The sequence below is a fragment of the Aureobasidium melanogenum genome, assembly GCF_000721775.1.
Source record: "Aureobasidium melanogenum CBS 110374 unplaced genomic scaffold scaffold_7, whole genome shotgun sequence".
In the NCBI taxonomy this organism is placed as follows: domain Eukaryota; kingdom Fungi; phylum Ascomycota; class Dothideomycetes; order Dothideales; family Saccotheciaceae; genus Aureobasidium; species Aureobasidium melanogenum.
In genome coordinates this window covers 417654-440846 of record NW_024470059.1, presented here as the reverse complement: position 1 = coordinate 440846, position 23193 = coordinate 417654, and the positions used below count along the sequence as shown (strand labels likewise).

Below are 23193 nucleotides of genomic sequence, written 5' to 3'. Positions count from 1 at the left end.
TTGCAGTTGTCTTGTTTCAACATCATTGTAGCTTCCAGGTTTTGTGCAACCTTGGCCACTCTTCGAGTCTAGGCTAAGCCAGTATGGGAGACGAGGCAGGAGAGTAAGACAGGCCTTCGGTTTCGTTCCGCCTACCCCTATAACGTTTGTGCGAGCAGAGCTTCTAACGCGCCGCATTGCCTTCACCACAACCTCGCCCATATAAACCCAAAGGTACACGAAAAGAAGTCGAGCGCGCCTATCGACTGCTCATGCTGGTCCCGAGCCATGAGATTCAGGAAATTGTACGAACGTGATCGGAGGCAGGGATCAAGGTTCAATATCACTGGACAGAAGGATGTCCGGTCGGACAGTCGAAGGTCCTACCTACATTGTGATCATCGGGGGGCTACGACAGCCTTCGGGACAGGCAATGGGGCGAGTGGTTTCGGTCATGACTTTGAAGAATCACGCATGTTATGCCCTATGCTGATCTTGACAAGTGTGAGCGTCTTGCAAGCCGTGCGGAAGCAGTGATCTGGAGGTGGAAGGGAGATCAGCTACACACGGCCCGTGTCTATCATTCTTAGTGGCATTCCTGGTCCGACGCGGACCAACATGACGGCTTGAGGACATGGGATTCAGTAGATTGTGGAGAGGAAAAGCGATGCCGTCGTGTCGTGATGCATTTCCTAGAAGAAGGAACCCACGACCCGTGGTTTTGCCAAGCCCCGGAAACCTGCAGACATCAAACCCACACCTCAACCACAAAGCGACATGGTTGCGGAAGCATTCATTGTGTATGAAGCCACGACAAAAAATTCTGCCGTCCACTACTTCAACTCTGACGCCTTTCAACGCCACCAGTGTTAAGCTTGTTGTTGAGTCTAACCAAGATAGCATGACTCGTCGTCGCCCTGTTTTGCCGTTTCCCTCATGGCCCATTTAACCAGTCTCCACCTGACTCGCGTCTCTGTCATTCATGCGACCAACTTGGCCCTGAATACAGTGCCCTCGTTTCGCTTACCAATGAACCCGACAAATCCCTTCACAGCCCCGCTGCATATGTTAGCCTTGCCCTCCTTGGTGGCCTGGGTTATGCGCTGCTTGAGATGGAGCAATACCATCGTGTGTGGTGAGTGCTTACTACATTGCAAGACCTCACACAGCTGGCTGGGTATGGCAGCTCGTGATCTTAATGATGGATCCGCGATTCATATTGTGATCCACATAGCTTAAGTACAAGCTGAACCCCAGATCTACAGAGGTTCCAAGTCGGTGGGAAGTTTGGCGAGGTAATTATATTGACATGCACAGATCATCTCCTTTTTCGACACATATCCTCGTCCTGATGTGCATGTCTTGTTTTGCTAGAAGCATGGAAACGAGAGATCAACCAAAGTGACACTGCTACCAACTGCCATCAGTCCGAAAACTTTCCCATCATTGACATGAGTGGAAATGCTAGTACGTACCAGTACACTAAATATTAGGGTCAGAAGACCGTTGGTGGATCTTTCCTCAGAACGCTTGACACTGAAGGAAGCCACTGCCAATGCTTTGGCCATGGCGAGCCATGGCAGGGACCGTGTAGTCAATTAGCGCTGGCATTGACCCAAGTGCGACACAAGTACATATCAAGCGGACATCCCATATGCTATCAACTAGCTTCTGGGCTCGTCCTCCGAGCACTTGTTCTACCTCGATTGCTGCCAGACATGTCGTCTTCTGGCGATTATCAGGTGGCCGCATGTGCGGCTGGCTTCACCATTGGCTTTGGCTACCTGACAACAGTCAGAGCCGTTCATCAAACCAGAGCGAACAGGAATCCATCACGGTCGGCATACATCTACATGATCTGGGGCGAGATCTTAGCGAATCTTGTCCTTGGTATTCTATGTTGGCTTTGGTTGAAGGATATTGTCCACAATGGGTACGCAAATCCTTATGTTGGTAACAACACCCAAGCTAACACTCTTCAGAGCTGTTCTTCTCTTCTTCATTCTCTTTTTCTATGTCTTCGAGGTTCAGTTCCTCATGCAAATAATTATCAACCGCATCTCGATCATTTCGGAACGTAAGGCCACAGCACAACGACTGAAGATTGCAACTGCTGTAGTCATTTCATGCATTAATATTGCCGTTTTCTGCATCTTCATTCCTTCACACCTTTCACCTCCACCCAGTATGGTGTAAGTAGCAGCTCCCCTTGTCATCTCTTGGGACCTCATTAATGGTAAAACAGCTTTGTACATATAAACAAGTATTGGGATCGTTGTTCGAAGATCTTGATCATGCTTGTTGACGCATTTCTCAATTGGTATTTCATCTACGTTGTCAAGGCTAGATTAGTCAAGCAACATGGGCTTCGAAAGTATAAGCCTTTGGTGGCTTACTACACTCGTCTGGGAGTCATCTCTGTTTGCATGGATCTTATGCTCATCGGTCTGATGTCACTACCTAATGGTATCGTCTTTGTTCAATTCCATCCTGTGGCATATGTAAGTCAAAGTCTCTATCTCGTGAAACCCGATCTTGTCTCCTCGCTCTTCGAGTTCTTTGTATTGAATGATGCTGACGCAAGAACAGATGGTCAAGCTCAACATCGAGATGAGCATGGCCGACATGATTATCAAGGTTGCACGAAGCAATGAGCAAGATATGAATTTTGGTTCTTCACCTGAAGGCACACCATATCCAGGAACACTCAACACCCAGAAGTCACAACACAACCACACTTTCCATGAAGGAGAATGTCACGGAGTTCCAAAGAACGTAACGAATACCGCATTTGTTGGTCACAATCGAAGCAACGAGGACCTCAGAGAAGATATCCACGGCATCAAGCGCCAAACGGAGGTCCAAGTGTACGTGGGCGATTCGGACAGCGAAGATCGTTCGCTCGACCTTGAGCATGGAAAGCGCACCACAAGAGATTTCACCCGCGATCGTGATGGTTTCGCTGTTAACCCTCGCGCGAGCCATCATTCGAACGACTCGCAGATTCCTATGAATGATCTGAGTAGTCCTGTTGGTCGTGCAACATGATCTCCGCGCGTATTCCTCCGTGGACTACAGCACTGCCTGATTTATCTGAATATTCTTATACTCTTCTTAGCGTACACAAGCATCAACATCTTTCGTTTGTTCCTTTAGATCTGGTAGATCTTTCTCTGTGTTATTCCACTCTGGCACATGCCACATCAAAATCACAACAGCTTGTGGAGCATCGAGTCATGGCTAGATTGCCGAGTACCAAAATCATGGATAGTGAATCCTTCGCTCCAACGTCTGGGTCTTGAATCAAGCATCCGAGGGTAGCTCTGCCGGCAGAGGTGAATCTTGCGCCATCCCTAGCAAGTTTCTTGTTCAACGAGCTCGCTTGCATGACTTAGGAGACCTCGAGCAGTCGGTCATATACCAAACGATCTATTTGTCCAAGGAGTCAGGCTCCGCTGAAATTCACGAATATCTCCGTTCTGATTCATGTTTGCTTTCGTTCCGCGGACCCAAAGCCATAAGCCAATTTTCCATTCATCACGCCGCTAAAATGTATCCAAGTGTCCTCGCATACACATGCAGTTATGATTGCATCTCTTTCGGTTTCTAGCTTGCCTTCTGTTACTATCGTTGGTATTATCCTAGTCAATGCGCGGGCAAGTTCACGCTCGACTGACGGGCACATTTGCACTTCTAAATGATCGACCATGAGGGTGCGACCTCCCCGAATAGTGTCAAATTGGCAGTCTTCCATGAGCAAGAAGCTGGAGTGTTGCAAAACCTGACTTATTCGGGGACCTATGATCTGTCAACAATGGACAGCTCGATTGTCCTCTGGAATGAGAAGGCAATGCGCATCTCGCTCCTTCCACGAATTATGGCACTTCAACACTGGCGTTCACGCTGGCCAAAAACACTGTATGTTCATGCTCTTTTGTGTAGTAGAGACAATGAACAACATACATCCCCTCTAGATTAACCACCATATATCACAATGTATCGTGTTCGAACCACACATTCATCTTAAAAAGGATGATATACCCCTACTACACCCCAGCCGCTCCTTCCCCATATTGACATGTGAGAGATCCTCGCTACCCCGCGCGGGGGGTCTGTTGATCCTTCTGTCTTTTCCCCTCCCCGCAAACCCAAAAAGATGACGCGGAGCAATCTATCACGCTACTCGCAAACCACGAGACACATGCTGAGCCAGATTGCATGATGGCTGGATTAGGTATCCCGCGCGGCCGGAAGGATCGCATACGAACTTGGCGGCTGTGAAGCTACAAAGATGGCGTTAATGCCCGCCTCTGTTACTGCTGTACACCTTTTTCTCCTCAACGTAACCTTTTTTGGATTTGATTGAAGCAATACCGCAAAGATGATGCGCGCAGCTCGCTACTATGGCAAAGAAGATGTGCGCATAGAAGAGACGCCTCGCCCTCGATTGTCGCCTGGTCAAATCCTAATCAAGCCTTCTCATGTGGGAATCTGTGGGACAGATTTGCATGAGTATATTGCTGGTCCGACGTGAGTTCTCCTGTCTTTCCCTGCCCGGGTGGAATTTGCTTGCTTTCACTTGAGGACAGGAACTGACACGAAATATAGCTTCGCACCCATTGAGCCACATGCAGTCACCAGAGAAACAATCCCAATTGGCATGGGCCATGAGTTTAGCGGCACGATCCTAGAAGTTTCTTCAGATGTGCCCAATGCCTCTTCTTTCAAGCCAGGCCAAAAGTGCGCCATTCAACCTACGATCTTCTGTCAAAGTTGTGGGGCTTGCAGGAACGGAGTGGAAAATGCATGTCCCAATGGTGGGTTTATTGGTTTGAGTGGTAAGTATGCCTTGCTATCCAGTGTGAGGTGAAGAACGCTGATGGAAAGGTGAAATTTAGGTGGCGGCGGTGGCCTGAGTGAAGCAGTGGCTGTGCCATGGGATGCAGTCCTTCCACTACCGGATAATGTTGAGCTGGATACTGGAGGTGTGCATGCCTTTCTTCGTCGAGTCTGGACCAGACACTGATACCAACACAGCACTCGTCGAGCCTCTATCAGTCGCCTGGCACGCAGTCGCTGCTTCCCCGCTAGTTGAGATCGGACCCAAGAACGCCTCGGTCCTCGTACTAGGAGGTGGACCTATTGGCCTTGCAGTCGTGCAAGTCCTCGTGGCACACGGAACGAAGAAGATCATTATGAGCGAGATCGCCGCACAGAGACAAGCATTCGCCAGAGAGTTTGGAGCCCACCATGTCCTTGCACCAAATGTATATGACGTTGTAGGCGTCTCGCGCGAGCTCTGCCATGGCGAAGGTCCTGACATCGTTTTCGACTGCGCTGGCGTACCTGCTAGTTTCGAATCAGCCTGCAAAGCCATCAGGGCCCGCGGTACCGTGGTCAATGTCGCCATCTGGGAGAAGCCAGTATCGTTCAATCCCAACAGCCTAGTTTTCAATGAAGGAAAATATGTTGGTGTGTTGGGTTACCAGCGCAAAGATTTCATCGAAGTGATCAAGGCTATTGCTGATGGCAGACTGCAACCTAACAAGATGATCACAAGAAAGATTCCCCTGAACGATCTGGTCGAGAAGGGTATTCTGGCACTAATCAAGGAGAAGGACAGACACGTGAAGATCCTGGTTGACATGGAGATGGCTTAAGTGTGATGATGTATTGACTTGATTTGTGTCTTCCAGAGTTGGAGAGCTCATGCTGGAGGCATGAAGCTAGCATATAAACCACCTTGGATAATGGAATACATGAGCATTCCTCGAACCACAAGTTGTTGCGTTGACTGCTTACTCAATTGGTAATTGAGTGTAGCAACCATTGACGATTGGTCGTCATGCCGAACTGTCTTTGTGACTTTGCCAAACATATCAGGCGATACGAAAGCTGCTGCAAGCACGATGTACCAGATCGGATAGCCAGTAGCAATGCGATTGACAATCTGGACATGGAATGTCGTGAAAGCTAAGAAAGCCAGCAAGATCTGTGGAAGAGCCAGGCACAAAATGTAGACTGACTTGTGTCTGGAGTTTTCGGGTTTAGGTGATCCGGGAGGCCCCATTTTCAAGGTAGGGGCAACGATTCCAGTGCCAACGAGAACGCACAGCATAGGCAATGCGAGCAAGAACAGCGGTATGTTAGAGACAGTCCAGTAGCGGAGAAAGCCCACATTCCTGGGACAATGTCAGTAAGCCTTACAGCACAAAGATTCAAATCATACCAATAATGTTCTTGTACCCAGGAGTAGACACTAGGCAAGCTTCGAGAACACCAGGGCCTCGGGTTGTCGTCTGATGGTGCTACACAATAATCTTGGTAGGCAATGTACTGAGGCAGTAACATACCTGACAAGATCATTGCGGCTGATACGCCAATGGTGGCAATCGTTACGATCGTGCGAACATTGATCCGTGAATGGAACAACATGTAAACATGATAGAAGTAGATAAGCCCGCTGAAAATACCGTTGCTGCGGACTGTCGTAGCCAATCCGAAGCTAGCACCAGACAACAGCAGACGAATCAGCGAGAATGGCCCATAGTCTTCAAGAGGCAATTCATATGGAACGCCAGCGTGCATGAAAACACCAAAGAAGTTCAGCAACGAGAAGAGACTCTCAGAATAGGGCGCGGAAAGGAACAATCCAGCGGAAGAAAAGACATGAAGACATGCTGCAATGAAGGCAACCTTACGACGCTGGGGCTTATCCCTGATGGGCAAACGATGAACCAAACCGTACAGCACGAGAACAGACAACAGGTGTGCGACATGAGACACCAACAGTCCGGCATATGCCTGAACAAATAGTGGCGGTTGCGAAGATTTACCCGGTAGGACTGATGTGGAGTTCAGCCTGGGCACTGTATGAGACTCACATGTAGTAGACAAACCTTTAGAGACCAAGCCAAGGAAGTTGGTATAGCCCCACCCCCAGGCCCATTCCTGTTCGAAAATTACACCTCGGCGAGCAACACTCACAAAGTACAAAGCGTCCCAGCGAACAAGGTTCGTCACGAGTTGTTTCGCAAAGTCTTCCAGAAATGTATTTTCAGTTACCGAGGACTGCGCACGGGCTAAAAGCAACGTGGTAGAGGTATCGTAGCCGGGTCCGGGGCTAGCATAGGCTACACAGAGAAGCAGGAGCTTCCAGACAACAAACAAACAAGCCAGTGCTCGAACATCCGCATGCATCATGTTGGACCCCGATCGATCAGGAGAAGCCATTGTTGACAAAGTGTGCAAAGGGGTGAAACTTGAAATGAGAGTCGGTCACAAAGGAGTCGGACGTTGAAGAAAATTCCGCTCTCAGCGCTCTCAGTGACTCCTGACAAAGAGAAATCGGGAAGAAGCAAAGTCTGACGAGAACAAAGTGAAGGGAATTTGACGGAACGAGTTGGGGCGCCAGAACGAGGATATTGATCAGATGATGGAGAGGTGTTCTGGAGGATCAGGCATGGGAAGCGACGTCTGCCTTGGAAAAGGCCGAGTCGGATTTGGACGGACGGGGTGCGGACGAAGGCAGAGCCGATCGAGTTGGATCCTCGCAGCTCCGGGACCCGGATTTGTGCAAAGGTCATGATGAGATTATTTTCTGGAAGGCGCGACTGTCCGCAAGGCTAACCGTAATCGGCAAGGTTGGAAGTGCCTCTGCAGGGACAAAAGGCCGCTGTAGCAACCCAATCGATTGTATATGTACGAGAGCATAGCCCCTCGTCCGCAGCATTCTGTCTGACCTACATACTTGGACGACTTTGACTCTCATTCGCAACACCTGGAGAGCGAGTCCGCGCGAAGGATCACCGTTGGCCCTGTTGGTGTCATCATCCTTATTCCTTTTACTGGATATTGCTTGGCTGCCAAGGAGCGTTCGACCCACCTTCTGCATAAGCATACACGGATAGCAGAAGATCTTACGAGCGGCGTACGGGAATAGGCACATCTTGGTCTTGGTCTTGACTCTTGCCCAAGAGTTGGCCATCGTTTCAAGGCGGTTTCTTTCGTTACAACTTTTCTTTGCATCTTCTTCTTCTTCCTAGACTCTTTGCAAATGCACTTCTGGACAATAGCTGGCTTGTGGATGTCAAACGCGGCTTCCCCATTCTTGTAACAAGGCAGCGCTTTAGAACACGGAGATCGACATGGCCGAAGTAGCAGCCCCTCCCCAGCCCACGCTGGTGTCTGCACTGCCAACAATACTCATGAGCTATTTTACTACTACGCCAACCACCGACAACACTGCCTCATTGACCGACAGTCGGGACGCGAATACAAATAACTATCAAAAGAACAATTATACCATCGAATCACTACCAATGCAGGACGAGACCCCCACCCCGCGGAGCCAGCGGACCAGTTCATACAGGAACTCACTGCCGCCAATGTCTAATGACGACGAAGAATATGCCTCTCGTGAAGGCTCACTAATGAGTTCCAATGGCGGCAGGAGAAAGCGATCCTCTCGTCCCAAGACTTCCTACAGCATCGCCCATGCACCACCCAAAGGCAGTGCGCGACACAAGATCCACGTCCGCGCCAAACCCTTGTTGCAGTTGCACCAACTGTCCCACTCTACAAGGCCTATGCCCGCCTACGAACTCCTGCCCTCGGCCATCTTCTCTCCCTCGCTGTCGCGCGCCATCTCAAAGACTTTCCGCACCCGCCACGGCCTTTGTCCTGCCGACTTGGCCATTGTCAAGGCCGAGAATTACCATCAACACGAAGCGTCGCCCAAAGAGGAGGATGAGTCAAGAGACGTTCTGGCTCTTGTCTGCAAAGGCCGAAAGGGAGATGGCAACACAACATCCAAGGCGAGGCTCTTTCTCGAAGACGGAAGCGAGTGGGAGGCATACCCCCTGCCCAATGGTGGTTACGAGTTCTTTAGTACCGACGCACACGGCTTGGGTATGACTGCACGCTGGGTCCTCCGCCGTCCCAAGGCTAGAAGAAGTCAGTCTGCCTCAGACATGACCACGTCCTGGGGCACCGACAACGCCAACCAGAACAAGAAGTTTAACTTCAGCACAATCTCTACTAATTCTCGTCGCCATCCTGTCATTGCATCACTCACGACCACATCTCTTGACATCAACGATTCTTATACCGTCCCTTCGCCTCTGGCGCCCTCGCCTGAAATGTCAGATCATGAGCAAGAGGGAGCCGCCCAAGATGCCGGCACTCCTTCCGAGCCAATCATTACAACTCAGTCTCTGAAGACTCTGATCACTGCTACTGCCATCTGGGTAACCCTTCGTGAGGGCTGGTGCCCTGGCTATCGTTATGATGATATTATGCTACGATCACCTTCTCTCAGACTCAATACCTCTCCTATCAAGACATCTCTGGATCTGTCTCCTGCTGCTACTCTAAAAGACGATACTCCACGAAGAAGTGGCAGTATCGCTCGTATGTTCCGCTCTTCTGGGGTCAAGCGACGATCTACCTCCTCTCAGGTAGATGGCTCTACCTCGACTGACGAGGCTCCTGTCGCCAGGAGTTCCAGTGCAAGGAGAGCTCGTGCAGACTCTACCAACACCGTCTTGGTTCATTCTAAGCGTCCCCGAGGACGTCGTGCTGATACTACCAGCACCACTGCATCGGGACTCGCACATATGGATCTCGCACAAAGCGACATGACCGAAGAGGAGGAAAGCGTCGAGAACACAGCTGCCATGCTTGCCAAATCCTCAAAGCACTCTTCGGCACCTACGCCCTTGATCCCTGCTCTTGACCTGCACGAAAGCGATGAAGAAGCAGAAGCTCGCACCCCTCGTCCAGCTTCCGTCAAATCAAAGGAAATCGAGAGAAAGCTAGCTGCCGTAGCGGCCCAGCGCCAGAAGCGCGCAAGCTCCACCACCTCGGCCAATAGTATAGTTGCCGGTAAGATCGAAGCAAACACACCTCCCAAAACAAAGAAGAGCAGCAAGTTCAGAAGGCTCTTCTGTGGCATGGCAGGATAAAGCCGAGGAAGAAGAGGAAGAAGAAGAAGTCGCGTTTTGTCATTTTTTTTATCTGATGGCTGGCCCTTGGATTACACCCATCCCAACCATTATACCCATATCGCCATTCCCTAGTCTGTTTACCATCTTTTTACATGCGCAGAGCGCTTTGTATTATTGATATCATTGTTCTTAGCCAGCGTCGACAACAACACAGCACCCATGAATATACGAACTTTCATTCTTTCTGATTTATTTGTTTGCTCTCCTGCAATTATCCGCTGCTTCCTTCTGTGATGACACATCAACCTGCAGTCACACAACCGAAGATTTGTCGATTGTGTTCTGTCTTCCCCCTATCATACGATTTGTCTGCAGACCGCTCTTGCATGCTCGTATAAGTGCGTACCCGTATCGACTTTTGCCGTTTACGAACATCCACTTTCTCTCGCTTCTTTCTCCGCAATTTGCATAACTTTACTGGCTCTCTTTTTTTTGCATAAAAACTCTCTCTCTCTCTCTCTTCTCGGATTCGGAAAGTCTGGAAGGGTCGATATCCGTGAAACTACTTTTCAGAAAACGTCTGGAGAAAACTTGATATTGGCCAGCCAAGACTGCACGTGGGTACACATGACGATCAAGACATATCTGTCACATCATCGTTCAATGATTTCGTTTTTGCGTGTTCCTTCTTTTGTGTCTCAATCTGAACACCCACATATCGATATACGGCTCAGCGGTTGGCGTGCGTCGTAAGGTGCTCGAGGTCGATGTCGTGGATTTGACATGTACAAGTAGTAGTATCGATCCGAGAATCGATAGCAACAACCCCAAATAGGTATGCGAAACACACTTATCTCTTCGACCGCAACCAACAATCCGAAGCGATCAAAAAACAAAAAGGGTGTAGATCCGAGCAATTGTCGTCTGATAACAATAAAATGCCTATGTAACCTTTTCAGAGTTTCGTATTTTCTTTTTTGAGTCCGACAAGCCCTTTGGGAGGTAGAGTAAGTTATTTGAGTAATATGACTTGAGGCTTTCTCGGACATCGCACCGGACGAAAAACAAACATCCGGATCCGCAAACTTTCGCAAAAAGGCTTGTTTTCTCTGAAGGTGTGAAAGACAGAATTCTAATCGCGATTTAGGGTGTTTACTCGGTTATTTGGGTTGTTCGTTCAGAGATGGTCGGGGGTTTTCCATGTCTCCGATGGAGGGAGGGTGTGTTGGTTCTTTTTTTGACAGCGTAGAGTAGCTCTTTGCTTATGCTGACTTGACTTGACTTGTTGTTCTTCAGCTTTGCTTTTGTAGAGGCTGATTGCTTACTGCTGACTGCTGACAGCTCTGAAGCCTGCTTACAGTACCTCTATATATGCTTCCTGGCAGCTTCCACACGAAAGGCCTGGATCGTCACAACACAAGATCAAGATTGCTGACACACGTGCCGAGCACCTTGAACTGTACTCAGAGCTGAAGCCTGCAATCGCTCTGTCACTGAGACTTTCCCAAGTTATGATGGTAGGTATTTACTTGACACAGTGACAACGAGATCAATATGTTAAGCAATGTCTGTAAGTATTTGACAAGCAAAGAAATGGCTTGCCGCGCCTATTCTTTCTTACACTCGAACCTGAATTCAGTGGTAGCCCATCCCTCCAAACTCCACAGACGTGGCTTCTGGTCAAGGGTGCTGCCTTCCGCGCTCAACTTCCTTCTTCTGTTCTCCTTCTGCCTCTCTCTCTTTTCTCTGCGCTTTTGTTTCTTTTTCGCTTCTTTCTCTTCATCACCTTCTTGCTTACCTTCCTAAAGCAAATTACTGTACACCATAGCCCAGAAGTCCTTGACAAAACCTCCACCTTCCTTCAGCAACTCTCCAAACTCATGACTATTGCCGAAACCACTGACTTCAGACACGACATATCTGACCACGATGTCCTTGAGCTCTGGCATGTCTCTGGCCATTCCAGATTCAGTGGTGTACACCCAGCGGACCAAGGCAAGGACATCGCCAACGCGCTCGGGCTTGCATTCGAATCGCATCAACTTGTCGCACAGTTTCTGCAACGACAGTGTCTTGAGCTTGGCGATTTCGTAGTTTATGGCGAGGGCGTGCATGGCAGCATGAGCGATGAAGACGTTGGTGTGGTCATCGTTGCTTGACATGCCATTTGATCTGGTTCTCTTGGTTGATCCAAAGACGCGAGGAGCAGTGGTTGTATAGGGTGTGTTGGCGAACACACTGTGTAGCTTGAGCTTGTTATTTACGTTCAGAGCGTTGATTTCAGGAGCGGGTGAAGCGGCGCCCAGGATTCCAGGTCTGCCAAAGCCGGAAACAGACTGAGCTGGCGATTCGGTGCGAGGACGCTTAGCAGCTGGGGGCTGGATGGTGCTGTCGTCGGTGGTGACAAGAGCAGTGAAAGTGTTTGCGTTCTCGCCGTTTCCATCGCCATTGCTGACACCAGAGTCAATGGCAAGAGTGGGTGGCTTGACGACAACAGGGTAAGGATCCGTGTAAGTGGAAGTGTAACAGAAATCGCAGAAGCGCAAGAGATCTTCTTCGCGCACGCCGTGCAGGGTAGCACTAGTTCTGAGGCCATCAGGACCTTCTTCTTCCATCAACAGCTTGAGAGGAGCAGAGACTGCGGCGACAGCGCCAGAGTGGACTGTAGTGGCAGCACCGTTCTCGCTTGCACGAAAGGTAAAGAGACGCGAGTTGTAGACACTGCATTTCGATGAGCGTATGTCTCTTGGGAATATTGATTGTGAGGAATACCTTGAAGAGTGTTCAGCCATGGTAGTGATGTCTGCAAGGTCAGACACGTCAAGGGATAAAGGTGGATTGGTTGTGGTCGAGTCAAAGATAATGCAAGTGACGCGCTGATGGCTAGGATGATGTTGATTTGCTGTGTCAATCACCAGTAGCATGGCCGAACTGCGTTCGCTGGCCAAGAGTATCGCGGTCACCGCGACGGTAAAGGAAGTCTCGGTGCAAATAAAGATAATTCACTACTTCCTGTTTGGCATCTGTTGCTCCTTCCCAACTTTGATGCCATCAGCTGAACAAACACACTTTCCGGATTCGATTCAAGAAAATCAATATTTATCATTCATGCTAACCATCTCAGTATCATGATTCATCTTCATCGTGCTTTTTGCATCAGGATGCCGGCCTGGAGCCCTCGGACTTCTCTCATCATCGACTTTCGCAGTGAGTAGGACATGACGAACCAGCAAACCTGAGGTGTCTTTCTGCCCCCAGCTACAGTAGCGTCAAGATATTACCTGCAATCTATGCGTCTATGTAGAGTACATCTACTTCGAACAAACCAAGCGCATGATCGAACCAGAGATAAGCAGCAAGCCTTGCTCGTTGAACCATCATCATTCAGCCATGGAATAGATTGTGATGCTGAAGCTCTCTGACTCTCATAACAAGGGCCGAAACACATCGACTCTTTGCTAGAAGTCGGTTTCTGACAATGAAGAAAACTCTGTTCAGATGTTCCTTACACAGCACTGCTTGATTTCAGACAAGATTGTGCGTCTTTCGATCGAAGACGACAACAAGAAAACTCTAGAAGAGCCATGGTCATCCCCTTATAAATCATCTCCTCATGAACCCCCAGTAACCAGGTCCATAACCTCATGTTGCCCTTCGGTATCCCCGGAGCCACCAAAAGCGCCAGAACGGTATCTTGACAAACTCCAATCTAGCCAAACCCTACGTTGAAGCGGTCATCGTCGTCGATGTAAGCCGCTAGTGCGACGAGAAGGCTGGATGTCGGCGTCTCTGAAGCTCTCTCGACGGCGGTAGTCGTAGCTCCGAAAATGTTCTTGACTGAACGTGTAGTAAAATCACAAGCTTGGCATTTTGTACGAAGAGGACAAGATAAACCAACGATTGAGACAGGTGGTTAGACGGTTCAAGAGCGCTGCAAGTAGTCACAAATATATCGTCGAAGTGAAGAACACGCGAGCTCGAAGCACAATAAATGGTCTCAAAGTGTGAGTCAAAAGGCGATGGACGGCAAGAAACGCTCCTTTCATTTCTCAAAATCTCCGTCCGGCTACTTTGACAAACAATGAAACCCGCATGGAGGGATGAGAAAGGCAAGAAGAAAAGATAGGAAAGCAGATGAGAAAATGACTTCCCTGTCACAATCGAATAATGGAATCAAGTGAAGAAAAGAGAAAAAGAAAACCCCCCAAATTGTGTATCGTCAACGGTGATCATCTCTCTTCCGGTGAGAGAAGATAACAAAACACCCTAATAACTTCCCCTATGTGGCCTGTCGCAAAGAATTAAAAAGAGGTGATCCTTTCAGCCAAGAAACAAACTCCGGCCCGCCCAATACCATGGGATGCAAAAATACGCCTTGCCATCTGTTGTTGTGGTCATCATACCGTTCGTGCTGTTGTGCCTCATCATGTCAAGAATCAAAAAAGGTTCTTTTGTCACTGAGGAATTTCCTCATCAACGTCATCAAGCATGGCTGCGCTCATCATGCCAGTAACATGTTGAGCCTCGCCGCTTCCGCCAGCCCACAAGGCACCACCGTGATTGTGTGTGGTTGGCCCGCCGACCATCTGATCAGGATTGTTTGCCGAAGTAGGGTGAGCGTCCAGATTAAGCATATGACCATGCACCGCAGCGTCGATGATACCGATGCCATGACCATCGTTAGGCGTGTCGACTCCGTCGTTATCATCTTCCATATCTTCGTCTTCGATGTCTGGGTCATTGTGATTGTGGAATGCTGGGTTGTGCCATGTGTGGATGAGGTTGGGGTGATGAGGAGGTGGAGGCGGAGGCAGGGGAAGGTTACGGAGAGTGGCGCCATCGCCGTCGTCGTCAGAGTCGTTGACCATACCGGTATCCAGTCCAGGACCGCTAGCACGGTTAAGGTACTCGCGAAGGCGGATAACACCATTGCCCGAGAAGACACAAAAGACTTCGCGCTGATGGTCGTTGAACTCTGCAGGAGCTTCACGGCAGAAGACGGTCAGATCGTCGCGGAGGAAGGCTTGAACTCCTGTCAAACTCAAATGGGTCAAGCGCGGGCAGTTGTTTAGCAATGTGTGGATGCCCTGGGAACGAGTTAGACTGTGAAAGCGGAAGTATGGAGGCGAGATCAGCCACGTACATCGAGAGTAAGAAGAGTGCAATAGCTCAAGTGAACACGTTCGAGAGCGCTAACGTTGTGTTGACGATCCCGGGGCTTCTGCATGACCCGACCACCATAGGTAGCAAGAGCATGAATGCTTCTGTCAGTAATGCCGGCACACTTGACGAGACCAACACGCTTAAGCTTGGGGAGGTTTGCCAATTGAGTGATACTCTGGTCGGTGAGATTGCTACAGCAGGCGAGATCGATGTACCTAATGCGAGTGCACGACTTTGCCAAGGCGATGATGGATGCGTCGGTGATGCGGGCGCAGTGGCCTAGATGGATGTAGTGTAAGTTTCTGCCAAGCTTGGTGATGGCCCACACGGCTCTGTCGGTAAGCTGTCTGCATTTTGCGAGAATCAAGTTACGCAGCTTGGGACAAGTCTGCACAATCTTGTCGATAGCTTTGTCAGTGAGTTCTTGACAATCAGTAAGATCGAGGATACGCAAGGCGTCAAAGGGAGCAGCCTTGGGTGGCAGCTGCAAGAAAGCCTGGTCGGTAATGAGTGGACAACGGGCAAGTCGCAGTTCACGGAGTTGTCGACATTGAGTCAGGAGTGCTGTGATGGATTCTGACTCGAGTAGTGGAAGATCATAGAGATCAATCTCCAACAGATGTGAACTGTTCTGGGCGACGCTGAGCATCGAGACGTCGGTCAGCTGAGAGCAGCTGTTGCACTTCAGACGCTTGAGTTGACGACAATTCTGGGCTACCTGGACCAGAGATTGATCTGTGAGACGCCGACAACCAGTCATATTGAGACCTTGCAGGCGGACACAGTTGCGAGCGACAAGCTCAAGGGTGCGATCGGTGAGTTGGTCGAGTTGAGTGACATCCAGGGCTATCAGGCTGCGGTTTCCATGAATTAAACTGCTCAGACTCAGGTCGGTCAACTTGGCGCAGTTGGTCAAAGTCAGACGCTCAATACGTTTGCAGCTTGTCAAGCCCATCAAGGTGCCATCACTGACTTGGGAAGCCAGAGTGGACAGGTTCAACCGCTTGACCAGATCCTGGTAGGCAAAGAAGCGATCGGTCTTGCGTATTGACTTGACGACGCTGTGTATGCTGGCCCAATTGTTGGTTTGTGGACGGTGCCACAGCAGGGCGACGCTGTTTCGTGCCCAATCCTTGGACACAAGCATACACGACATGAGGTCTTTTGTTGAAGCGAGACGACCGAAGATGGCGATGAGCAATTCGGCAGGCAGACGATAGACGGGAGACAGGCGGCATCGTTCTTCGAAATTGGCGTCGTCCATGAGGTCGAGTGAGGCAGCTACCGACGACTGCGAGTCGTTGGGCTGCAGCATGAAGGAGTCGTTATCATCGTCGACTTCGCGTTCGGGGGATGTGGATGAGAAGGATGAGTTTGAGACGTTAGACGAGCGGCGCTGCCTTCGCGGGCGTTCGTTGGTAGGGGCCATTATGGTTTGCGTGTTGGATGTGTGTCGGTCGGTGTATGGCGGAGAGGGAGGGCGCGCGTGTTGTGATGATGACGCTCCTGTGTCGTCCTTCGAGTTTGTTGTTGACGCCGCTTGTTCTCGGATGCTTGACTCTGTTTCCTTCTCTTCCTCAGCAACAATAAGCAGGAGCGTGTAATGCTCGAATAGACAACAATAGCAGGAAGCGAGGGCTTGTAATGTTTGTGATGCGTAAGGTGGGGGAAGCGTTTGGGGCAGTCGCAGTCGTCGGACTTTCCTGGATGATCGTCCGGCGTTTGTGAAACACCAACACCAAGCCACACCTTGAATCTGACTGCCGGAAGCCTCCTATAACCATTCCACAACTGGCAGCCACTCAACTTTATACACTATCTGGTCTTGAATCTGCGTCTCTTTTCCAACTTTTTATATTACACCTATACAAGTACAGTCATCGCACTCTTAGACATCTCTAACTCGCATTCCACGTCGTCCTCCGTCCCTGCTTCCACCCGTCGCTGCTATTTCTCTTTCCACCATTTCAATGCCACTCAGACTCGGGTATCTTTTGCTGAAATCTGCTTGCCAATCCTCGAAATCTGCTTGATTGGTGATTTCTGGTTCTTGCCGCGTTGCTTGCTCCATGCCAATATTGTTGCCAGCACCAACTCCCGCGACACCCTCGTTGTCCCGTGCAATCAATGCTGCGAGGCTGGGTCCACGAGTTGCCCCTGACGGCTGGTTGTATACCGGGCTGGTCATTCCGGAGGATGGCGGTCGACCATACGACACTGCTGATCCACCCGTTTTGAGCGCCGCTGGTTTGGCAGGTGCATTCGGCCTTGGTGCTGTTCCTGTTCTTTGCGCAGGTGCCGACACCGAGTGCTCCAAAGGATATGTGTCTGCTACTATCGGGAACGACTGGGATTGTCTGACCTTGTGGTATCTCAAGTTCATATCCACTTCTCCAGGTGCAGCAGCAATTGAGGGAACAGGCGTAGCTGGTTTTCTCGCAACAGGCGGTGCTTGTCTTTTCAAACCGGGCTGAGTTGTGGGTGTAGGTAGACGCTCAGGCTCCGCAGTCTCTACCCTGTCTGTGTAGCGCCCGTAGCCCTCCGCTTGCCTCTTTCGTACGGGTGACTTCTGTCCGTCGTCCAATAAGGATTGAACGCGCTGTTGAATCATGTTGGCTTTCGATGGTACGGGCGGTGCACCTCCGCGACTTCTGTGCTCGGCCGCCGCTGCTGCTACACGCTTCTCTTCCTGTGCGAGCTGTAGTCTTTCCATTTCTCTGCGCATCTCTGGCGGTAGATCTTCAGTCTCAATTAAATCGTCAAGATCAGACTTGGTGACTTCTGGGCGTCGCGGTGTCTCATTAGTCTCGGAGTCTGCGATCGGGCTAAGCAGGTTACCCTCAGTTTGCATCGGTGGGTTGGGGCTAGGAGTTCTGAATCCTGATTCAGACCCTCTACCGCTCTTCTCGGTCTTTTCTTCTCCCCCGGCCTGCTCAAATCTCTTGAAAGCATCACCAAACCTGCCTGTCAGCATGTTCTTTGTTCCACTTAAGCTGAATGAGGACAAGCTGGAGCGTTTGTTGTGAGCAGCACTCCTGCCGCTACTGCGGCGACTCAATCCATCATTGTTCTCCAAACTTCTGAGATAATCGGCGTCGCTCTCAATGTTTGCATCGTCAAAGTTGAGCTCGGTGCTTCTAATTGATCGGCTTGATCTCCTGATCTCAAGTGATGGTCTCTTCCTCTCGGCTTCCTGTTCCCGCAAGTAGTCAAGATTAGAGTCCACGTACGCAGCACTAACAGGTCGCGGCCTTGGGTTGGCAGATCTCGCTCTGCTAATTCCCTCCTCGTAACCAAAAGATGGTCTGTGGCCTTCCAAGGAGGGCCTAGAAGAGGTCGTTTGCTTTGCAAGCGTCATCGTGGCAGTTTGCGATTTGGATCTGTGTGAGTCTAGTAGCGCAGGTCTTTGAGCAGGTGGTGCACTAGGCTGGAGTCTATCGGCTTCTTTCTGAGCCATGGGGGAAGCACGTGGCTGGCTCGAGGATCTTGAGTGATCCGGGACGCGCCAGATTGGCCTCTTGCTCACTTCTGGCATCTTCGGTAGGGCTGGTTGTGCAGGTTGAGTCTCGGATGGAGATGTCATGGTGCCGGTAGAAGAATAATTCGGTCTTTGAGGTGCTGGTTGATGCAGCAGTGTTTTGGGTTTAGGAGGTGCTTGGGCTTTCGTGCTGGTCTCAGGCTTCGTGGGTGGCTTGCTGAAACTTTGAGCTGGAGTATACTCAGATTTGGGGGGAGGTGTGGCCTTTGCTGATGCCGGACGTGCAAAAACCTCATCTGCCAAAGCACTTGTGATAGGATCGTTCTTCTTCGGTTTGGACGAGCTGAAGTTGAAGCCTCCTGAATCATGGGCGATCGAGAATTCGTCCAACGAGGGGAACTTGGCTGAGAGCTCATCTACAGCACGAGATCGAATGGTATTCGAGGCAGAATCGAGAGCAGCAAAAGGATCCGAGTTCTTAGCAGATGACGCAGCTGCAGCTGTTGGTTGAGGTGCAGCAGTGGGTCTGCCACGCCTCATTGGAGCAATTTCAGGGATGTATTGTTTTTGTTTGATAGGCGATGCATGGCTGATACCTGCCGGAGGTGGTGAAGCTACAGGTGTAGGGTCTGGCAATTTTTGGTTGCGTCCTGCCTCAGATTGTGTTCGTTGTGCATAGATCTATTTGCCGTCAGAGAATACGGTATGAGTACGGATCGTACAGATAAACTCACATCCTTGATGGGCACTGGAGTGCCGCGCATGCTGCACACTTCGCTCACAACTTGATAGATGTTCGGTCTTAGACGAGGATCTTCTCGCAAGCAAGAACCTGCAACACGGCATTAGCAGAACGAGCGGATCACAGGGATAAGGCACTGACCAATCAATGCTTTGAGACGAGATGAAAAAGCAGGATAGTGCGGGTATTTGAACGAGGCATTCAAGATGGCCATTTGGCCGACCTCCTCGAAAGGAGTAGTGTAGTAGCACAACTTGTACAGCAGGACGCCCAGCGCCCAGATGTCGCTCTTCTCGTCGATTGGCTGCCGGCGCCAGACATCGACCATCTCGGGACTTCGATACTGCATGGTAGTGTGACGCTGGATATCGTCCTCGATCATCCTGCCCTCTTGGGCGTTGGTAGCAGCCGGCCGTGGAGGAGCTGTACTTCCAAAATCGCAAAGCTTGTAGATGGCGCCCTTTGGTGAGTTTGTAATGAGGACGTTCTCGACCTTTAGGTCTCTATGCAAGAGCGGCGGCTTGAGGTAATGCATGGTCGCAACACCCTCACTGACGTCGCCGAAGATGTTCAGGATCTCTGGCTCGGTCAAGCGATGTTGCAGGCGCGTATTCATGAAGTCAATCAGACCACCGCCCGAGCAAAACTCCATGAGCAAAAAGACCTCGTAGCCACCACCTTTCAGCTGACTTGCATGGCTGTCGATGTATGTGACAATGTGCTTGTGACCCTGTAGCTTCTTCATGGTCTCAACCTCGGTACGCATGTTTGCCAGAGCTTCCTTGTCCGGCACGGCGACTCTTTTGAGGACGGCAATGGTGGGTTTGCCGGAGGCATCTTTGGGCGGTACACGGACGGTGTAGACGTGAGCGAAGCCTCCCTCGGAGAAGTACTTCTCGATGACGACGCGATGTGAGCCGACTTGGACCTTGGTACCCGGAGCGAAAGTGCCCGGAGGAGCACTTGGATTCGACATGGTTGGAGGGAGTGAGCCCGGAGCACTTGCAGAGTATGCGGCGGCCATGACGGGGGGCTTGGATGTCCGGGGAAAGGTAGCGGTCAAGTGTCAAGCGAGCCGCGAGTCGGACACGGCGGTGCGACGAGGTGGAAGGAGACAGACGTGTCAAGACAGACTCAAGGCATCCAGGCAGCGCGCAGTGGAATAAACTGGAGAATTGTTGAGTGGGCAATTGGCATGCGTGTCAGGAGCAGCTTGTAGCCTTAGCCTTGACCTCACCCTCAGCGTCCAACAAGTCATGGCCCACCGTCATGCCAAGTCCGTGCGGCCCGTTGGCATCCCCGAGCACCGCCGCATGTGAAGCACGACCAGGGTCATGCTGTTATTTCTGTTGGAATTCTTCTGTCACTGCTCCAGCCTCGACTACCAACTCCAGTCATTCGTGAACACAGCAATCATGCGCACTCATCTCGACCCCAGTGAACTCGGCACCAAGCAATAGTACGCCTCCCCAAACACTTGGTCATGCGACAAGAACACAGCTGATCAACTGTCCAGTTGGGACGACGCCTACGCTCGCGAAATCGCAAATCACGCTCAGGATGCCCAAGACGAAGGCACGATCTGGTTCGACGACAGTGGTGCTGAAGAGAAGGTCATTGAACGCCTGGAAGCTTTGGAGGATGAAGGCTTGCTGAGTAAGGACGATTCGCGCATCCTCGATTTGGGCACCGGCAATGGACACATGCTCTTCTCGCTGTTGGACGAGGATTGGGCCGGAGAATTGGTTGGTGTCGACTACAGCGATACTAGTGTGAAGCTTGCACGCCAGATTGCTGCCAGTCGCAGTGAAGAGGGTGCTTCTGTCCGCTTCGAGGAGTGGGATCTCTTGAACCACCAGCCCGGAGAATGGCTCGCCGAAGGCTTCGATGCTGTACTGGACAAGGGCACCTTCGACGCCATCTCGCTGTCTTCTGAGACAGACGCCCAGGGCCGACGCATCTGCGAATCTTACCGTGAACACATCACTCCTCTCATAAAGCCTGGTCAATTCTTCATCATCACCTCATGCAACTGGACCAAAGACGAGGTCATGAACTGGTTCGTAGCTCCTGATGGCGAGCTGAAATTCTTTGACGAGGCCAAGTATCCAACCTTCACTTTTGGTGGTCAACAGGGCCAGAGTGTTTGTACTCTGATCTTCCAACGACGTCTCAACTGATCATCGTTACCCCTGCTCTATGCTCGCCAGATAGCATCAGACATTTTGGTCACTTTGACCATCTCATCCACATCATGCACACGCACTACATCTGCTCCGCCTTGGACAGCCGCTGCGACGGTCGCTGCTGTGCCCCAAGTACGCTCTCTTGCGTCCTTGACCCCTGTGATCTTGCCCACGAAGCCCTTTCTACTGCTGCCCAAGAGCCAGGGGAACCCGACCAAGCCAGGCCAACTCCTGAGTTCGCCCATGCGCCTCAGGATTTCCAGGTTCTGTTCGGTTGTTTTGGCGAAACCAATCCCTGGGTCTAGAACTATGCGCCAGCGACGGATTCCAGCTTCTTCTGCCGCTCTGACCCTATCCAGAAGTTCTTTAGCTATCGTAGGAATTAGACCGTCAGGATATGAGCAGTTCTCTGCACTCGTCATTGTTGCTGGGGTGCCCCTCATGTGCATCAAGCATACGGTGCAACCCAGACGGCCAACTGTAGGAAGCATGTCGACATCAAGTAGACCTCCAGAAATATCATTTATAACATGGGCACCTGCCCGAATAGCTTTTTCGGCCACTGTTGCTCGATAGGTATCGATGCTGATGCAAACATTTGACGCCTCGGGCAGAGATTTGATGACCTTGATAGCAGGCAGAACCCGCGCAAGTTCCTCTTCTGCTGTCACATCCGGGGCATTCGGACGAGATGATTGTCCACCTATGTCGATGATTGTGGCACCTTCGCGGATATGAGATGTGATCGTTCTGCGAAGCGCTGTTTCGTCAGTAGGTGAATTTAGGCCTCCGTCCGAGAACGAGTCAGGGGTAGTATTGAGAATAGACATGACATGCGTAGGACGTGTGGCTTCCAGAGCTCGAATTGAAAATGTGCCTTCTCCCATACTCGTTGTAGTTGATATGGGGGTAGAAGCAGAAGATGCTAGTCTTCGCAAACTTTCTCGAAGAGGTACCCGTGTTTGGCCGATTGAAGGTGTCGTGTCTGGGATGATGCTAACAATGGGTGAGAAAAGACCGTCGATTGTACAGAAACAGAAAAACTTACTCGCAGAGCGGGCGTAGCACAAATTCTCTTTCCAGCATCAAGATATGCGGGACCTTCAAACGTTCTGTATCAATCACTTGCTCTTCGTACAGCAAGATATCCAGATCGATGCTTCGTGGTCCTTTGTCGATGAGCTTGACACGCCCTAACTCATTCTCAATAGCTTGCAATCTATCCAGCAAAGGCATTGGCTCCAGTGTGGTTTCTATCTATCGTTGAATGTCAGTCAATTGCTTCATGAATCAGCTTGAAAAAAGAGCACCAACCTCACAAGCGCCATTGAGAAATCTGGCTTGATCCTGAACGTACATGGGTTCAGTCTCATAGAGCAAACTCGTCCGTGTGACTTTGATATCCGGATCTTGATCCAGGGCTAGACATGCTTTTTCAATCATGTCAAGCCTGTCGCCTACATTGCTTCCAAGAGCGATGTACGCCTTTCGACGGGCTGCAATAGTAGACATATCGCGGCGGAACAGCGGCATTCTCAATGTCTGAATTTGTTCTTGTTGTAAATTTGAGCCAGTCATTCGAGGTATGAATGGACGTGATTGTTGAGTTGGTACAACTGTCCGTGAAAACTGGTGATAGGTCCGGTTAGGTAAAGATGCAAAAAGTGCAACTCGTTTATATGCTTGGGTGCATCTATG

At 50.5% G+C, this 23193-nt stretch overlaps 10 protein-coding genes across 10 annotated transcripts; 4 read left to right on the top strand and 6 right to left on the bottom strand.

Moving 5' to 3' along the window:
- Window positions 1-1700: 1700 nt before the first annotated feature.
- M437DRAFT_20888 (uncharacterized protein) lies at window positions 1701-2901 on the top strand (the record flags this gene model as incomplete). The annotated part of the gene is made up of 4 exons (XM_041019009.1): window positions 1701-1912; window positions 1962-2171; window positions 2225-2480; window positions 2569-2901. Coding segments are annotated over 4 exons (1011 nt in total), but the record flags the coding sequence as incomplete, so codon positions are not given.
- Window positions 2902-4360: 1459 nt separating this feature from the next.
- Window positions 4361-5639, top strand: M437DRAFT_74419 (sorbitol dehydrogenase; the record flags this gene model as incomplete). The annotated part of the gene is made up of 4 exons (XM_041026233.1): window positions 4361-4509; window positions 4588-4817; window positions 4878-4964; window positions 5017-5639. 4 exons carry the CDS (start codon window positions 4361-4363, stop codon window positions 5637-5639), a joined length of 1089 nt encoding a protein of 362 aa, XP_040880875.1.
- A 47-nt stretch (window positions 5640-5686) lies between these two features.
- Window positions 5687-7179, bottom strand: M437DRAFT_45925 (DUF409 domain protein; the record flags this gene model as incomplete). Its single annotated transcript, XM_041021178.1, has 4 exons — window positions 5687-5776; window positions 5834-6161; window positions 6209-6824; window positions 6879-7179. The coding sequence occupies 4 exons, from the start codon at window positions 7177-7179 to the stop codon at window positions 5687-5689; spliced, it is 1335 nt and encodes a 444-aa protein (XP_040880874.1).
- A 1187-nt stretch (window positions 7180-8366) lies between these two features.
- On the top strand, window positions 8367-9944 carry M437DRAFT_83557 (uncharacterized protein; the record flags this gene model as incomplete). Its single annotated transcript, XM_041027956.1, has 1 exon — window positions 8367-9944. The coding sequence occupies one exon, from the start codon at window positions 8367-8369 to the stop codon at window positions 9942-9944; it is 1578 nt and encodes a 525-aa protein (XP_040880873.1).
- A 1784-nt stretch (window positions 9945-11728) lies between these two features.
- Window positions 11729-12718, bottom strand: M437DRAFT_83556 (uncharacterized protein; the record flags this gene model as incomplete). Its single annotated transcript, XM_041027955.1, has 2 exons — window positions 11729-12647; window positions 12699-12718. The coding sequence occupies 2 exons, from the start codon at window positions 12716-12718 to the stop codon at window positions 11729-11731; spliced, it is 939 nt and encodes a 312-aa protein (XP_040880872.1).
- A 2046-nt stretch (window positions 12719-14764) lies between these two features.
- M437DRAFT_16805 (RNI-like protein) lies at window positions 14765-16500 on the bottom strand (the record flags this gene model as incomplete). The annotated part of the gene is made up of 2 exons (XM_041018876.1): window positions 14765-15013; window positions 15070-16500. Coding segments are annotated over 2 exons (1680 nt in total), but the record flags the coding sequence as incomplete, so codon positions are not given.
- A 477-nt stretch (window positions 16501-16977) lies between these two features.
- M437DRAFT_45564 (uncharacterized protein) lies at window positions 16978-19248 on the bottom strand (the record flags this gene model as incomplete). The annotated part of the gene is made up of 1 exon (XM_041021109.1): window positions 16978-19248. A coding segment is annotated over one exon (2271 nt), but the record flags the coding sequence as incomplete, so codon positions are not given.
- Window positions 19249-19412: 164 nt separating this feature from the next.
- On the bottom strand, window positions 19413-20333 carry M437DRAFT_46224 (kinase-like protein; the record flags this gene model as incomplete). Its single annotated transcript, XM_041021230.1, has 1 exon — window positions 19413-20333. The coding sequence occupies one exon, from the start codon at window positions 20331-20333 to the stop codon at window positions 19413-19415; it is 921 nt and encodes a 306-aa protein (XP_040880869.1).
- A 391-nt stretch (window positions 20334-20724) lies between these two features.
- On the top strand, window positions 20725-21489 carry M437DRAFT_46120 (S-adenosyl-L-methionine-dependent methyltransferase; the record flags this gene model as incomplete). The annotated part of the gene is made up of 2 exons (XM_041021211.1): window positions 20725-20768; window positions 20826-21489. The coding sequence occupies 2 exons, from the start codon at window positions 20725-20727 to the stop codon at window positions 21487-21489; spliced, it is 708 nt and encodes a 235-aa protein (XP_040880868.1).
- Window positions 21490-21506: 17 nt separating this feature from the next.
- On the bottom strand, window positions 21507-23007 carry M437DRAFT_74412 (folic acid synthesis protein; the record flags this gene model as incomplete). Its single annotated transcript, XM_041026232.1, has 3 exons — window positions 21507-22491; window positions 22544-22748; window positions 22806-23007. The coding sequence occupies 3 exons, from the start codon at window positions 23005-23007 to the stop codon at window positions 21507-21509; spliced, it is 1392 nt and encodes a 463-aa protein (XP_040880867.1).
- Window positions 23008-23193: the final 186 nt, after the last annotated feature.